Here is a 19,929-nt window from a genome sequence, read left to right on the forward strand (position 1 = left end):
ATTGATAATTAATGTTCAAAGTACAAAGCAAAACAAGTAACAACCATATTTCCTTTTGAAACCAAGCAGTATTTAAGTATTTTGCAACTAGTTTTATTATATTCCCAAGTTGATGGATAGTAATAACAATAAAATCCAAACAATAAATTTTAGAAATGTATGACTGTATTTAGATACTCATTTTTGAGATAAATTAGCCCGGCACATATGACATTTTGAATCAGAAAATACAAGTGACCGGTTGCATCTGAACAGCCGAAATAATGTGAAACGTTATGGTTGGATAAATATTGGTGAGTCCTAGTATCAGTTCGTACTAACGGAAATGTTAGGGTTCTTAGAGACAACTTTGCCAAATTTCTGATTAGGTTTTTGTGGTTAGTATTGTCAAAACATCAACAATTATTATTAAAATTTGTTAATCCTTTTTGTGCTGTTTATAGACGTTTTAGACTTTTTTTTATATATGTACGGTAACATTTTTATTTTTAAGTGAAAACATTTGGAATTGAAAACAATATTGTTTTAATAACATTCAAAAATAGAACTTAAAAATCGCGAGATACAAAACGTTTTAGAATTTTCATGTTGTTAAAATTCATAATTTTTTTAACTTTAATACCTTTAGTCTTGAAAAATGAGTGGATGTTAATCCCTCAAGGGTATCCTTAATATAATAAAAAATAAATAAAACACCCAGCCCATGGATGAGCTCTCCCCCTGCGTAAAAACCGTGATCTTCAAAACGTCAGAACTTCCTAACTAAATCAGAACGCTTCCAAAAATTATGTTTTCAAATTAAAAAGAAAAATCGAAATTCGTGAAAGGCGTGATAACCTAAACTCTAAAAAATATTGTCATTATTTATTTGTTTTACCCTTGACTTTTGATGTAAAAATATAATATGAATCGTTCGTAATTTGAGTAGACTGTAGACCATTATTCAAGAGCGATGTACACATGATGTGTATAAAACGGAAAGTCGTAAACATCAGATGGCACTAATACTTAAAAATTTAAAAAATTTAAAGAAAAACTTAAAAGTAGATTTATTTTAAATCAGTATTATATGTAAGTAAAAAATATAAAAAAGTTCAAACAATTTTAGTGTGGTTTATCTTGTTAATGTACCTTCTACCTTCTTTTTATTTTACAATATTGATTAACGTAAATAAATATAAATTTTTCGATATGATTTAAAACGAAAAAATTAATAAACACACTAGGAAATAAATTTTAATTAATATAATAATTAACAACTAATGGCCGATTTCGCCAATGTTTATCAATAAATATATATATATGTATATGTATATGTATATACTTGTTCATAATGCACTTTATTTTTAGGTTATGTTATTGTACTTTGAATTATAAACAAATGTAGTGATTATACAAACGTTAATCATTTAAATAATTAAAGGGCATGCATTTAAATATTGATAATTACCTTATTTGTTTAAAATTCTGAATTCATCATGATGAAGATCCCAACTATCAGCCATTCAAAATTATATCCATCAATATGCAAGACAATAATGTTTCCTATCAAATGTATGCAGTAAATGTCATAAAATATGCATAGCTATTTGTTCAAACTTTGAACTCATTGTGGTTATCACAATTATTAGTAAAACAGACAAAACGAGATCGTTTTTGAGAAAAGAAGATTTTAGATCTCGAGATCATCTCACCTTAATCCTGATTCAGTGTTTCGAAATAAACACTAAATTGACTGGTTTACAATTCTACGTTGCACCTTCGTGGGGTTGATTTATGATGCTCTTTAATGAACAACTGCACCGTTTCGAAAAATTTGAAACATACACATCGTGCAAAACCAGTCTATTCGGTTTTAGTCGGAACGCTGACTATTTTTTACAATAACTTTAATCATTCAATTAATTTTAATAACATTCCGTACCTATATGATATAGGTATACCTACTCTTATTGTTTGATTTGGGCACCGCTAAGTCAACAATTGTGGACCGAAGAACTGCGCACGGAGACCGTTTTGATCGTAGCGCCCGGAATTGTGAGAAATAGGCAATTCGAGATACGTCAGATCTGATGCCCCTTGGAACTGACTGGGTAGTCAGTTTAACATCCTTGCGTCTGATCACGAGTTCGTGGTGGACGCTCGCTGTAAGGGCGATGACGGCGACCACACAGGAATAGACACATGATATGTCACAAACGAACGGAATCAGATCATATACAAATGGAATGTTGGAAATTCGGGCTAGTTATTTATGGAGGGGTCCTCGGAGCCGGTCCGGTATGGTGCAATGACCGTCGAGGCTCACAGAAATCGGGACATTCTTACGTACTGTCTACTTAGAGTTGCTTTAAATTAGAGCTGCAGGTGACGGTCCAATCCAGTGAGCAACATGACTTGGCGACCTGTGCTGCACACACTGGGCTGCTGAGTGCTGGCTGACTTGCGCTGAGTTCTCTGGCACCAGTCCCGATCTCGGGCGACAGATAGATTCCGCGGTAGTCAGCAACCGACGTTTGCAACAAGGTGACAGTGGTGAAAATTGAAACAAATACGTGGTACTTAGTGCAGCACTTGTCCGCAGGAGTGTATAGTAAGGTTTAAATCGAAGTGGTGTGAGAATGAACACAGACACAATGTATGTATGTAAATTGGACCTCAATGGCAGCGCACACCAACTACCTACTGTCGACGATGAATGAATCATCGACTTAATTTTGCCGTAATGGCGGAAACGGTTAATTTACAATAAACAATTATATTCGGCGAGCATAGATAATTTAAAACGAAAACGTATTAGAAAAAGATTGTTGTAATAACGAACGACCATATTGTATATGCACACGAATACGATTTCCAAGGTGAACCGTTTCGTGGTTATGTTGACACACAAAACAACAAAGCGTTACAAAACAGTTGATATAAATTATGGTGAATATGTGTAGGAAGAGAAGGTGAAGAGTGGGCAGAAAAGAGTTGGCCTGTAGTACGCGCTGTACAATCTTTATCTTAGACGTGGTGACGGAAGTGATGCTGACATTTGTGGCACGAACACTTATATTTTAGCCAGGTTTTTCATTTACATAGTTTACTATCCATTATACCCTCATGATATTCAAAATTATTCAATAATAATCATAATAATAATAATAATATGGAATTAGCAAATGTTAACTCCCCTAAAACATAAAATAGTAAATTCCCCTAAAAACATTTTGCTACCGGATTACACTTACGTAAATTGCCCTAGAACATTTTACAACAAAATTAGAACCATTTAGCGTAACCCAGAGGACACCACGTGGAGGCGGCTCTAGTTATCCTCAAAAAATATTTTTATTTTATTTTTTTATTGCATATAATATATTCCTTTATATTTTATATTTTAAAAATTATTATTCAAAAATTATTTTTATTGATTTTATCCTGTTGATTATTTTTTGATTGAGTAATAATGGGAAACTGTTTTTATGTAATGAAATTTAGTAATTTTTTTTTCTTTATAAATTTGTATCAGCTGATTTAATAATTTTTGTCGCATTTTTAATTTATTATAGTGGCAACTATTTTGGTTTATGTATACTTTGTTATGTACAAAATCTTCGTGGCATACCAATCCATATAATATTTCCGAATATCGATAATAATATTGGTAAATACATATACTTATAAAACTATTAATAGATCTCTCATGGCACACTTCAAAGCATTCGAAGCACACCGATTGAGACCCGCCGAGAGTTATAGAATTTTAGGAGAATTTACGTATACGTAATACGGTGGAAAAATTTTTTAGGGGAATTTACAAAATTTTAGGGGAGTTTACATGTGCGCTATGGAATATCTGAATATGACCATAGATGTCTAACATTGATTTGAGCTTATTTGATAAAAAATATTACCCAAGGTTTCGTACCATTCAGTCCTTATAACGTTACCGTTCATTAGGTGTAGTCCCTTTACCCTTTAACGAATAACGATATTCGTCAATGTCTTAAAAATATGTTTATTGAGCATTGAGTATATTTCAAATTCTTATACAGTTATATTATTTAACAGTGTCGCAGATTTGCAGATTTTGCATGTGTAATTCTATTCAACAAAATATTTTTAAATATTAAATCTACGTTGTAGTGTGTGAAACTGCACATTTCATATATTTTGCTTTTGTGTTGAAATACGTATTCGTCCAAATGTCCAAATATATTTTTGATGAAATGCGTTTCTGACAAAAACTTTGCCGAAAAATACATTTCTGACCAACTACATTTTCGAAAAGATACGAGTATGGTCCCGAGAAAATACAGTTTAGAAAATACGTTTTCGACATAATACATTTCTAACAAAATTAGTATCGGACAAAAAGTCATTTCCAACCAAATACGTTTCCAGACAAATAAGATTCCTAGCACCAGTGGTGTAGTTACGGGGGGGGGGGGTGTAAGGGGTTTCCACCCCCCCCCCCCCCCCCAAATTTATATTGGTATTTTATCTTCTGCGATACTTAATATATAATACTAATACGTTTAGTTTAACTATAACTTGTAATTTGTGTCATAAATATATTTTAACCCCCCCCCCCCCCCCCCAAGAAAAAAATCGTATCTACGCCGCTGCCTAGCACACAATTTTAGGCATGAATTCCACAGGAATTATATTTTAATATTATGTTGTCTTTTCGAACACGAGTCGACGGCGGTGCGCTTTGGTGCGAAAAACCGACGTTACTATATTATTCGCGTATAGCGTGGCGACGGCTGACCGCGTTCGTCACTGCTCCCACTCCGACCGAACGAGTGTGTCGTCCAATGTTCGGCCCGCGCGTCTCCTCTCACACCACCACAAAAGTTTTAAAAGTGTCACGCTTAGAGTAATATTTACTCTATGGCCTATGCGCTGCAGTTCCGCGCACGCCGCCATCAACACACACACGCACACGATATTATTATTAACATTGTACGCCATATATCCGTTGTCGTTCGGCCGTTCATTTGCAAAACTCCACGACCAACGGTTGAAACAATATTTCGTTTCGACGTCCGATCTAGTGTCACACTTGCCGCGACCTTTGCAGACCACCGGCACCACGCCCATTAGCCGTCGATTATTACGAATCCCACGAATTTCAAAATAATGTTGCGTCTCTGTTTTACTGTGCCCGTCATACAATCCGTTTGGTAGACGGTGCGGTTGAGGTTTTTACCGCCGTTAGCCACTAACCATAATAATTACAACTGGCCGCGCGTCAGTAAAATGGGTTCGTAGTGCCAAGTCCTGTGGCCGACGAATAACGACTGCAGCGATCGTATACCACGGATACCAACGATCTGCACTGCACGTCGAAACATAAATCATAAATTCAGACGACGGCCGTTCCGGTCCGAACACCACGGTTGACCCCGGTCGCTTTCCGCCGAGAATCCCGGGTACGTCTAAACCGGAAGCTTCGCCGCCACCGGTGGACGATTTTTTTCACCGACCACCGTCCGCAGCCGATGACCATGTGCAGGCCGGCCGGTCCTGTGACCTTGCAGTGTTTGTTCGTGTTGTTCACGGCGATGGCAGCGGCCGGCGTCTCGCGACACCCGGTGGTCGTGGTCATGTCGTTCGACGGTTTCCGGCCCGATTACATCCGGCCCGACGTGACGCCGCACATGGCCCAATTCCGGGACGCGTCGGCCGCGCCACCGTACATGCGCAGTGCGTTCCCAACGAAGACGTTCGTCAACCACTTCACCATTGCCACCGGAATGTACTCCGAGACGCACGGAGTGTTCGACAATTCCATGTTTGACGGGCACAACGAGACGATGCACTACACGTACGAGCAGTTCCACTACGACGATTCGGTGGTGCCTATCTGGGTAAGGTCCCATATTGTCCACGATACGCAATAAGTTTTTCTTATATCAATGCTATAAGGGAATTTTCCACACGCCAAGTAGCGTTCTCGGGGGGGGGGGGGGGGGGGGGGTGTTATATTCCCTCTCCCCCTTTGTCTTTTGTTGGCTAACCTACAGAAAACAAATTAATAGTTATCTGATTTAGAGTCATTATACTTAATACTTTTTATTAGTTATTTGCAAAATGTTATTACTTATGACTTATGAGTCATGACAATAAACATTCACTATATACAGAGTTCAGGTTATAATATAATATATTCATAATCTGCGATAGTCTGTATACACTATACAATTATTTGTACTCGCAGATTACATACACACGCTATGGGGTATCAACTATCAATGCAATAATTGTGTGTTATCGCTTACCAGTTATCAGCAGCATTAAACTGTAGTCCAAAAGCCAAAAAACATAATGAAATTATTAAAATAAATACAACCGTAATCCAGAATTACAAAATTTATCAAATTCATTGATATAAGTTGATGACGTTAATGGTGTTACGAAATTCAGTATTAGTGTTTTTATAATTTAAATGAATTTAACTATAGAACAATATTTACAAATGTACACAATATTATAAGCTAGAAATGATTTTGGTGAGCTCGAAACATAAACGTATGAGTTTTTGGTATTTCCATGACAATTCATTAGAATATTATATTATTACTCATAACATCCCCTTCCCCATTGATAATTTCTGGCCACGCCCAAGAATCGCACCCCTACACGAATTGATATTTAATTTGTTTAATTGTTTTCCTATCGATATCGCTGCATCGCATTTTTCTAGTAATATTTGACGATCAATGTTTATCATAGGTTTTTTTTTTTTTATCAGGTGACCTAGACCTTAACTTTTTGCTCATATTTTATTCTACGCGTAAAAATGATATGAAAAAAAAATAATAAAACGTAACGTTTAGTATTGAATAAAATGAAGGTTCTTTATTAGTGCCCTTGAATCATGGCAACTTTCTATTTATGGGGAAAAATATACAGATTGATATGATTCGTTAAAAAACATGAATTATTTATAATATGTGGACAGTTTAAACATACAAAACTTTGTTATATAATATATATAATATATAGGGATTAATTATTTGACAGTAAAGATAGTAAACTCGGTCCTAGAAAAATCGTTCAACGCGATATTAAGTGAATATAAAATTAAATTTTCCTTGAAAAATAGGTAATGAGTAATTTGTGTATCATGTGAGTATAAATAGTATTAGATATAATATTGGTGATTTAATAATGTAAAAACTTGACTAAACTGTAAACGATTAGTATAATTTTTATATCGTGATCTCAAGTATATGTGAGACAATGAACAATACGTCAATATAGCTATAATACGAATAAATTAACTACCTATACTACATCGGAATTTTAAATTACCTAAAAGGCCTAAATTAAATTTCCAGATAGCTAGTAATACTCATCAGTCGCTGATCAATATCTTCATGTAAAAATATAAACTACATAAAAAAAAAAAAAATGATTTTAAAGATGCCAACTACGCTTCTGCATAATCTGTTTCCGAAAAATAAATCTATGGTGTAAACTATACATATTATCAAGGCTGGGCATTAACGAGTTAAAAAGTTAAAGTTAAGTTAAAAAGTTAATTTTATCTTAACTTTTTAACTTAACTAGTTACTTTTGGATATTCATTAACTTAACTATTAACTTATTAAATTTATTTTTTAATTAACGTGAAATTAACGAGTTGATTTTCATTTTATGGAATAAGTTAAGTTAATTTTAAAAAATTTTATATTTTTCTAATCACTCTGTACTCTAAAGGAACACCTGTATAGTGGTATACATCAGAAAATAATTAATAATAAAAGGTTTTATATTATTAAATTAATTATATCAAGTTACAATAAATATAATATAGACATAATATTGTCCCTTTATGACTATAATATATGGCATTATGGCTATACCTATATCATGCGGGTATATTAGTGTTATCGACGACCGAAGTCGTCATTTCGGGAAAAATAAATCCAACAAGTCTAAAAATAAACTTTACAAAAACCAATTATCGATATTTTGATTTTGTGTGATGTACTGATGTGGGCCTGACATTTTATCAGTATTCAGTTGTGAACTTGTGGTTGTACACGAACGTCAAATAATTTTTTAGTATAAAGATTAATGCTACCTATTTAAGTTTAAATTTATAGTTTAATTATATGAAATGTGTATGTTAAAATAATAAAATATTATCCAACTATTTCAACTTATTTATTATCTTTCTATTTAAATTATAATATGTTATATTTTAGTATTTTAGTATTTTAGTAAGTATATAGCCATATAGGTAATACCTAGTATCTATTTAATACAATATTTAGTGATTATTTATTAAACACAGTAATACTCTATTTCAAACACACACTCACAAATAGTATCTGTTTACAAGGCTTGATTAAATAATATTAATTCATTATTTTTAGGTATTTATTACTTGTTATATATAGGTAATTACTGTTCTTTTTTTAGAAATGAAAACTTCAATGAAATACAATAATATACTGTATAAAGCATAAACATTTGTTATATAGTCATAAAAATTAGTTTTGGGTTTCAGGGTTTGTAAAAAAAGAAAGTATGTGTAAAAAAAAAATTAACTTTTTTTTAACTTAATAAAAAGTTAAAAAAAAATGTGTATTAACTTTTAACTTAACTGAGTTAACCTATAATTAAATTAACTTTTAACTTTTAACTTTTTGTAATTGGTGCATATTAACTTAACTTAACTGAGTTAAAAAAAATCATTAACTTGCCCAGCCTTGCATATTATATACATTCCGTATTTCCATTAAAATTTATTTTTTCCAAAATACTTAGACATTCTTTAATTGCTTTTGTCATATTGTTAAATATAGTAGTTTGATTTAAAACAAAACTAATTAATATGACTTATAAGTTATAATGATGAACAAAAGACTTATTGAATTAATTTTACCATAGTAAATATGTATCACTATATGATCCACGGCGATCCACCCATTACTTTAGGCCCTACGCCAATCTTATAGTGATATTTATAAAATATAACTACACACATGAAATACATCCCATTCTATTCATTATATATTATGTTTGTATCGTGATGTTTGTGCAACCCAAATGGTTTTCATCCATTATTTTTTAGTCCCCAAACGGAACTCGTCAACAAAAGGTTTCACAAATACGTAAATCCCCAAACGGCTCCGGTATTCAATAGCAAAAATCTTTATAATTTACTTAGTGTAATATAAAATTTAAAAAATAACATTTTTAACCACATATATTATAAGACAGTGCTAAGTATCTATGAAGTGAGAAAAAATGTATGTTGTCAATAGGGCTCGGGACTTTATGCATTTGCATATTTGTTCGGGAAGTAAATAAAATAAATCTGATCCGCTACAAATTTCTGTTGCGGTATTTGGAGTTACAGTTTATTATGCATATTTTGGATTTTTTTCTACAATTGCATATTTTTAAGATTTATTGATTTTTATTGCATATTTTTAAATAATTTTTGATTATTTACTAGTAAATCAATTTTTAATGCTATGAAACGTCTTAATGGGACAACTAGGAAAAATATTTTGTACAAAGATGGAAAATGTATTAAAGAAAAATGTTGGTCTTGCTATGGTAAAGAAAATTAAAAATATTCTTAACGGTGAATTAATTGACATGATAGACTTACCAGAAGACTTGGATATTAATGATCTGACATATTTTAAATATGCTTCAATCATATCGGTAAACGTAGAAATATCATTTTCCGGCTATAAAACTTTACTAACAAATAATACAAGATCTTTCAAAGTCGAGAACATCAAAAAACATTTAATAATTCAGTGTAATGCAAGTAAGTACATAATCATAATTATAAAATGATTATTTCTTAATACATACAAATTTTTATTTGGTATGTATAGAAGATGCTGAGTGTTAAAAATATCTCACATTCAATAACAGTTTTGGCCTTTTTTTTAAATAATATAGTATGTATGAGATATACATTTTTAGTAGCATGTACAATATATGTTTTTTTTAAAGTAAATTTTTATAAGTAAGCCTTTTTTAATTTAAAAAAATGCATATTTAAGCGCATATTTTGATATATTTTGGTGTATATGTATGCGCATATTTTTAAGATTTTAAACACATAAAGTCCCAAGCCCTGGTTGTCAACAACGGGAGCAGTTTGATAATTAACGTATTTTTTAACAAAGTTTGGAAATTTACCTTTTTGTAAACAAGGGGAGCATTTCGAGAAAAACGTGAGCTAAGTAGACCATAACCGATGTTCTGCTATAATGCCAACGACCAAAGTATCAATAGATAATTGTGACCCTATTGAATATACTACTCGTTCAGTTTATTTTAAGACAACACGTCAAAAAAATAAGTCTTTCGATTCAATGCCTATTTTTAATAATCGTAAATAATCTTACATACAATATTTAGATTAATTTTATAAGTTTTTAGTGCATTAACTTCTGAGCCTTTCCTATCACTCTTCGCATAATTTGTCACTTAACATGATATCCAACCTTGTTTATTTTTGTAGCATTTATGCCGATAATGTTATGTTGTATCTTTTTTTTTTTCGTTTTGTCGACAACGCTGCCGGAACTGCAGGTAGGTTAGGTTATTAGAATGTAATGTGTTTGATACAGCATTTTATGAAATTTCATCTTATTATACGGAATTTAAAATTTTCAAAATATTAACTTTGGAAATACATAGGTCTTATCAACTAAGACCAAAGAACTTTTAGATTGAACATTTAAAAATAAACGTCATTGTATGTATATTGTTTATCATAAAATATTCGATATAAAGAAAACAACTTCAGTAGTTATACGTATTATACATATTACATGTACAATATACGTTTGAATACCTATTCAATAGCGTAAATATTCTTGATTTCGTAGTGTGTTTCATTATTGTGTTTGAGTATTTATTAGTTATTACTAATGGTTAATAAAACAGTAAGACCTGAATGGACCGATTCATAGACAATGCTTAACAAGAAGTATTGGCATATTTTTAAAGCTATTATATACTTATGACTCAACACTCAAATATGATTCATAAACGATATTTTGACTAAAAAAATAAAAAGTATTACTTGTTTTTAAAGTTGGTCAAAACTTGCTTTAAGCATTACTTTTAGTTTTTATCACAATTTTTTATTTTTTAAATTATCAAAATTTGATTAAACAATACTTATTCTGCTTAAGCATCGATTATACACTAAGTATATATCTAATATCTTATCGTCATCTACGCCTTATAAATGATTTATTGAACTTTAAAAATATCTAGGTACCTGCATATTTAGTTCAATTATACTTTTTTTTAGTTTTTTCAGTCAATAAGACTAGGATATATAGGTGTACCGCGGTACACTTTAATTCAAAACCGGTGACAGTCCCGGTTTTACTATAGACGTATGATTGACTATTATGTAATAAATTCATTTCATTTAGCAGTATAAATAAACTATTTTAGTATAAACATTTCTTATTATTTATATATATATATATATATATATATATCAATGTACCTATGGAACGAACACGGTCACATTATATAGCATTTCGCTGCGTGGACAGTTTTGATCCACAACGGAGGCCTGCCGACTGCGCTTGCCCTGCAGAATAGAAATAAGTCGGAGTTGTGGTCGTAGTCCAGTAGAGCCTCGTGTGAACTTAATTTGTTTTACGTTTTTTTTTAATAAAAAGATAGTCATTTATTTTTCTGAGCGTACTTATTAATTTGTCGTGTAGACGTACATAACAATAATGACTTAGCTTTGTATAATGTATATGTCGTAGCCACTTCGTGAAATCGGTCTTTTCATGAAAAAATTACCAGTTCGTGAAATGGAAACACGTTTTTTACTGCACTTTGTGAAATTCAAAAATATTTTACGAAATGGTCACTCAAATTAAACATTGTGTGATTTTTTTCACAAAGTGAACAACCACTTTGTGTACTGAAATGCAACATTTAACAACTTATTCTACCCTTATAAATTTAACTTAAATAATCATGTATACTTATAAAGTTAATTTATATCATATTAATTTAATAACCGTATTGATAACATTTTTTTTATTTATTAGAGCATGAAAATGAATTGTATTTTAGCTGAATAAGTTGACAAACAAATTTTCGTATTATTTAATTAACCTTGCGTAAAACTGTCCAAATTGTATCTGGAGGTCAGAGATTTTTAAGTTGTGCGTGTAAAAATGCATGTCAAATCAAAAGATGTATTTGTTTTAAATTTAGTCCAAACTGTAACAGCCGTTGTCACAATTCATTTTCCTGCTCTAATAAATAAAAAATGTTTACAATACGGTTAATAAATTAATATGATATAAATAAACTTTATTACTATACATAATTATTTAAGTTAAATTTATAAGGGTAGAATAAGTTGTCAAATGTTGTATTTCAGTACACAAAGTGAACGATCTTTTTGTGAAAAAAATTACACGGTGTTAAATTCAAGACTCGAGTGACCATTTCGTGAAATATTTTTGAATTTTACAAAGTGTAAAAAACGTGTTTCCATTTCACAAAATGGTCATCTTTTCATGAAAAGATCGATTTCACGAAGTGGTTATAACATATTACATATATAATATATATATATGTTTATTTTTAACCATTAAAGAGTTAATAATTAAAAAAAAATAACGGGTCGGGGGAAGATGTTGCTTCGGTAGAAGAAGAGGTTAAAGACTTAAAGTACTGGTCATAGGTACGCACAAGCAAATCTGTGTAGGGTGATAACACGACATTTCAGTCAACACACAAGAAAACAAGCGTACGATAATCGTTAACTATTAAATATTATAATAGTAATATGCAAAAAAGTGGAGTAAAATACAATTTTATTTTAAAATATGCATATTTATATAATAATTTGTATATAATTTGGTAAATTTTCTATTTATATTATCTAAATTTATAATTTATGATAATTTATATTCTATAATAGACATATAACAAATTCATATTTTGAGTATTTAACAATCAGTAAATTTCGGAAATTGTCAGGTATTTTGTACATTTCCTAATGGCTCTTAGTCCTATCAATTTCAAAATTAAATTAGTATCATTGCTGCATGTATAACACTCAAATTCCAATCTTAAATTCGACTGAACTTGAAATTATGGTTTCATCATGGTCAATGGAAGTATAAACTGTGGCCATGCGTTTTCGAGCGAGATAAATTATACCTACATAAGAGAACGATAGGATATGAAATTATTCATAGATAAGGAATTTCATGAAGATTTCATTAAAATTGTTAGTTTAATGAATATTCAAGTAATTATCCAGGTTCTTTCAAAACATTTTAAAAATTTAAAATTACAAAAAAAATTGCTTTATCAATAATCATGATAATAAAATGTTGATAGTAATTTATTAAATGTAACCATGGTTAGGTTTTATTAATTATCAGCTATAAATGCTTATCACGGAGCCGAACTGTTCCTACCCGGCTATGTCAGCCATATATTTTTTGGCAGTAATATTTGTCGGCTCAAATACTGTCGACCTTAATATTTGTCGGCTAAAATACTGCCGGCCGTTATATTATTCGGTCTGAATACTGTCGGTTACAATACTGTAGAATAAAATTCTATCGGATTAAATATTTTCGTCTAAATATAGCACCTCAGCCATTGAGTAAGTCACTATTATTAATGTGGCTAATTTTGATCCAATGATAATTCATTTCACACCTATGAAAAGCAATTCTAAGTTACTACAGTGGATAAGATTATATTTCTAAGAATATTTTATAATTAATTTATATGATTATTCGGTATACCTACAATTGTTTAAACTTATTTTTTCCAAATACCTCATCACATAATATATTATTTTACAAAAATGTATTATTACCATAGGCGTAAATTTGGCTTGCTAGAAGGGGGGGGGGGCTTCGATAATGCATTATAAGTTTCAACCATAGAACGTTAGAACAAGCCTGAGTTTTGTCCTCCCCCCACACCATCTACATCTAAATTTTACAGTTTTTGAAAATATTCCTTCATTATCGTTGGCACCAAAGTTACGACACGGAAAGCAATATAAAGCATCATTTTGTATGATGTATTCTAACCAATCATGTTCGTTAAAATATGAAGCATTAAAACTGCGTTTTTGATTTCCAAATTTGGTCATAGGGTAAGACTGAAAAAGCATTTAAAAATATTTGATAAGTTTCTATTAAGCATTAATAATAATAAGTAATCCAAATTACATTATGTAATGTTATATAATTATTATAATTACCTTTAGAACTGGTCTTATTGGGCCAGATTGCAAATCGCCAAGATCAATCATTTTTTCATTTTTTAGTAAGTTTGTATAGCTAGTAGATTCATAGTCGGTTTCACTTATTAATATTTTTATTTGAAATTGAAAGAAGATTTAAAAAAATTAGGGGGGGCTATACATTTTTTTTTGGGGGGGGGGGGGGGGGGTAAGTCCTCTAAGCCCCCCCCCCCATTGTACGCCTATGATTATTACAATAGTAAACCGTGCTTTATTATTATCAACTCATAACTGAAAGTCATTACCGTAAAACAGTGTGAATACGCATCATGGTACAAATTATTAATAACTTAGTATTTGGAAAATGCCATTGTATGGCAATAAAATAAAATTATCGACAAAATAAATACAGACAAACATAACAGCAATATAAGATGTTCTAAACTTATGTTTAGAAACCAAAATTTTAACTAAGTATCTTAATTAATTTTAATAAACGTATGAAAAACCTTATATTAAATTTTTAAGCTTTTTGCTTGCTAAAAATGTCAAATACATACCTTTAAATAACTAAAAACACCACAGAAATATTTTTAAATAATATCACAATAGTTTTTGAAAATCTAATCCAACCTAACCTACCTACGATTATATATTTTTGAATCATAATAAATACAATTTACATTCACTCAACAGAGGAAATAATAATTTAAATCGTTGTTAAAACATAACTAACTACCCAATAAACATTTTTGATTTGAAATTTTACAGACAAAATAATGAGATAGAATATTTACATTATTATTATTTTTTCCTCGAGAACATAATGGAAGGGCACTAAACAAGTTCTTTTGTGGTGGGTTCTTTTTTTAAAATTAATTTATTATCTTTTCACTGTTACAGTACATTCAAATAATATTTAATTAAAAGATAGGTATTTAATTATTATTCAGAGCTCAATTATCTGGTGAAAAATAAATTATAACTATATTACAGATACAAAATGAAAATAATGGAGAAGGCCGTCATAGTGGTGTAATGATGTGGCCTGGATCCCAATTTCCATATCAAGGCAAAACCCCAACTTACATTGGATTATACAACAAGTAATAACTTATAACTCAAGTTCTGCCACAGGAGCGATGAAGTTTTTCTTAATAAATATTATATTGAAACTTGAAGGTGTATAATAGATATTTTACATTTCATAATCAAAAAAATTTAAAATGTAAAACAAATACTCAGTAAAGTGAAGGATAAAATTCAATATTGTATTTCAAAATTGTTTTTTTTTTTTCATTTATTCAAAAAGATATCAACTTTCCAATTGATTTTTAGAAAACTTCAATAACGATATTTTAACATTAATATTTATTACGCACGCATTCCATGTACTTATTGTGATGTAGTTAAGAGAGGAAGAAATCACATAAAATGCATTATTTTTCTGAATAACAGAGGTAAAAAAATAATCTTTTACTGTCAACATTTGGTATTTATAAAAAAGATAAAACAAAAAAAATTAGCACTGGGTACTGGGATGTCAAATTTCTAATTACATAATTGACCAACTCTTAACTAATCAATTATTTCCTATGGCATAAAGAATGATCATTTTAAATAATTATTAATATAGAACAAAAAAAAATGTACCTATTATTGTTTAGTTCAATACATTGGAATTCCCGAATAGACACTATTATGACATGGATTGAAAATAAAAATCAACCAGCTAATCTAGTGTTTGCATATTTTGAAGAACCAGATAAAACTGGTCATAAAAAAGGAGTCGGCTCACAGGAGATAAAAAATCAAATCGTTAGAGTAGACAACACGGTCAAGTATGTTTATAATTTAACTATATATAATTTTCAATACATATAATTATATTACAATATCTCAAAACTATTAATATTTAATATTATACACTTATTTAAAACTAGATGAAGATAATTTAAAAAAATTATAAATAACTCTTTTTTCACCAAGTTAGTTCAATATTTTTTTTTATAATAACTTTTATCTATTTAAGTTAAATACAATGTTATTTGTTGGCTCCCGCATGTTTGAAATCCTACGCAACAACCCCCCACCCCCAGGCCACTATCATTTGTAAAAGGTATGTATAATATAATTAACATATGCCAGGATCACGCACCTCTGTTTGTTTTATATTAAATTATAGATTAACGTTCTTAACGTTGGCTTTACTTAAATATAAATCAAATTAATTTTTTCATGATGGTCTTGCCAACCTCTGCCTTAACTTGGTAGGAATCATATGTTAAAAATATTTTCAAAATTATAATTTCAGTTGTTTAATATAGATATATGGTTGATCAAATAAAATATAAAAATTTAGAAGAGAAAATAAACCTCATAATTCTTAGCGACCATGGAATGGACACAGTAACATATGATAGAATGATATTTTTAGATGATTACGTATCCAATATGACCTACAAATCCGTTATTACAGGTCCAAATGCATTTATACTTCCAAATATGGGTAGGTAAATAATTAAAAAACAACGGTCGTCCAAGTTCAATGTATAACATTATTAAAGACACTAATAATGATATTATTTTCAGGTAAATTTGACGAAGTTTTCACGAATCTTTCAAACGGAGCCAATACATCAAAAACGTTTTACGTATTTCAAAAATATGAATTACCTGACCGTTGGCATATGAAGAATAATCCTAGATTGAACGGGATCATTTATTTGTTGGCGAAACCCAGTTACGCGTTTTGGAATAGTTTTTTTCAAAAAATTTTGGATGAAACAAGTTAGTTTAGTTAACTTTTAGTTAAATTATTTCGTTTATTTATTTTAGAAGGTAGGTACATAAGATAAGTAAAAGTATATTTTAAAAACCGACAATTGTAAAAACGTAAGTACATATACTACTTTATGTGAAGATTATTATCTAAAAATTGATATTATTTGCCATCAAAATTATACTGTTAATCGATTTTTTGGTTTTGGTTCGAACGATCACTACCATTTATAAAAATTATTTAAAAAAAAAAGTAAAGACAACTTACCACTTTATAATCTCATAAAATTTTTATTTCGCAATATTAGATTTTGACAAAAGTTAAGAATGTTTAGTGGAGGTGGATTGATGGTGGTGAAACGTAAACCATTGTTGGGGATAGGATATATCGTACATGGATACGCACTACTATTGACTAAAGTAGCTGCCACGTTTTATATTTTGCTTTAGGCCTCAAAATTCCTATATCAAGACCTGGCTGAAAGCTAAAAAATCATCTACTTTCACCCCTATAAATTATATTATAGATTAAATGAAGTTTTATACATATACTTATCTACACCTTTTACTGTAATTATACAAACTATATATTAAATCTGATAATCATCTTATTACATTAGAAATCCCTTTGCTGCATTATTATCTTCATATAATCATATCTTAGATGTGAGAATTAGATGATAGAGAAATTTTATTGGCTTTAATAACATGGCTAAGTCGGTTATCTAGTATCACTATTATATACGCGAAGTACATATATCCGTATGAACCGAACATTTTTTTAAAATGTTTCTCATTTATATTTTGCGCAGCCAAGGAAATGTTCAAAGCTGGGACCCACGGATATGACAACGATGAACCTCTGATGCACGCCCTTTTCATGGTCTCGGGACCGATGTTCAAGAAAAACTTCACAGCACAACCATTTGACAACGTAGACCTGTACCCGCTAATCAGCCACCTGTTATCATTAGATAAGGCGGCTAATTACGAACGGACAGTGAACGGGACGATAGCTGGCGTCGAACAACTATTGCTGTTGTCCAAGTCATCCAGTGCCGGCACGTCGTTGTCGTCGCCATCGCCGCACATCCTGGCTGGCATAATAGCGACCTTCATTGACGCTTTGCAAAAGTTCCAGTAACCATAATATTCTAATATTATGACATTATGTATAGAAATCTGTTTTGTCTTGGCATTCGACGCAACCGCAATTATACATTGCAACTTGCCACTGATATGTCTTGTGATATTGGTATTGTTATAAATTTAAAATTAGAATTATTGTCATTATAGTCTCGTAAAAAAATGTATTCAATGCACAGTAGAAGAATAAAACTGTAGATTGATTTTTGGCGAATAAATTATTGTAATATTTTTTATAGACGTTACCCTTTTAAATGTTTAATATCGCCAAATAATAATTAATGATTTATATGATATGCAAATAATACTGTTTATTTTTTCTTTATATTTAAACAAATAATACGAAACCTGGATATTGTGTATTATAAATAGGTAACTAGAAATTGCGATGATAAGTGTGAACTGTGGAGTATAAGCAGTAAACGGGAGAATGGTATAATTTTAGAACGACCAATTATCCAAAATAAAAAATGTAAAGATGTTTGAATGGATTACTTTATATTTACTGTAAAATGAATCAAAATATTCAAATACTCCGTATACCAGATACAAGCTTATATCTCAATACGTATCAGCATTATTGATGTTATTTATTGCAATTATTGAACTTTAATTGATTTGGCTGAAATTTATAATTAATAAAATTAATAGGCAAGATTACTTTGTATCTATTTGAAAACTTTTTCTTTTTTGGAAAATTATTGAAGGTAACAAACATTTTCAATTTTATCAGTTTTCCCAATTTGTTAAATAAAATATATTAAATAAATAATAGAACTGATGCAAAGTAATCTTTATCAAATAAAATGTCCTTACATTTTTAAATCGAAGTAAATTAATTTTTGTCAGTTGCTAAGATCGTAATACGGTTTGCAGGGACTTTAAAATATTAAGAAATTTGCCTATATTAAACGCCTTAGAAAACGCCGTGAGACATTCTCACAGCTATGTAATTTTGAACTGATATCTTACAAATTTAATTTATAATAAATATTTCTATAAACTAATTATTAATGAGTAATAACTAATAACTAGATTAAATAAGAATTTCATCAAACTATATGTATATTTTTCACATATGCGTAAAATAAAAATAAACTAGTCAATCTAGGTTTAATTAATTAGTTTATAAATTAGTAGTCATAGTAGCTGACTTTATAAAATACCTATAATATGACAATATCTAATTCAATAATTAATAAATAATTGTAGGTAGTTGCCACATAAATTTACTTAAATGTTTTATTGATATATATTTTTTTTTTAAATAACAGTGTACTATTACCTATTTTAAGAAAAATAAACCATTTCTATAATATTGTTTCAATATCAATTGCTTAAAATAGCATATACAGTCATTAAAACATGATTTCGTCTTAGTATTTTGACATTTTTATACTTATGCTTTTATATTATATATTGCTTAATGTTTATACTCCCATTATATTACACTTGAAAATATTTAATTGAACCCTGCGTCTTATACAATTATTAAGAAAAAAAAATTTTAAAAAATATTGTTACAATTTGTCGTTGGCGCTTAAGCCTTGAGTAGCCCAATTCGATTTATAAATGTATTATTATTTTATAAAGTTTATGGACAAAAACATAAAATGTATTGAAAATATTATAATATTAGGAAAATGAACCCACAACAGTGCTGTGCCTAAATAGCCTACCCAAAACGCCGTGTAATCATATTTTTGTAAAATTTACAACATTATATTATGTTATAATAATAATATTTGGTCCTGGTGTGTCTT

The 19,929-nt window shown here is 30.0% G+C and overlaps 1 protein-coding gene across 1 annotated transcript; it reads left to right on the forward strand.

The window, feature by feature from the left end:
• The first annotated feature begins 4,890 nt into the window (after positions 1-4,890).
• Positions 4,891-18,653, forward strand: LOC107165136 (ectonucleotide pyrophosphatase/phosphodiesterase family member 5-like). The gene is made up of 6 exons (XM_089220628.1): positions 4,891-5,864; positions 15,236-15,345; positions 15,907-16,080; positions 16,567-16,748; positions 16,832-17,029; positions 17,833-18,653. The coding sequence occupies exons 1-6, from the start codon at positions 5,496-5,498 to the stop codon at positions 18,162-18,164; spliced, it is 1,365 nt and encodes a 454-aa protein (XP_089076754.1). The 5' UTR covers positions 4,891-5,495; the 3' UTR covers positions 18,165-18,653.
• Positions 18,654-19,929: the final 1,276 nt, after the last annotated feature.

This window comes from Diuraphis noxia, unplaced genomic scaffold (genome assembly GCF_037042655.1).
Source record: "Diuraphis noxia isolate RWA-SAM2 unplaced genomic scaffold, SU_Dnox_SAM2 contig0002, whole genome shotgun sequence".
In the NCBI taxonomy this organism is placed as follows: Eukaryota; Metazoa; Arthropoda; class Insecta; order Hemiptera; family Aphididae; genus Diuraphis; species Diuraphis noxia.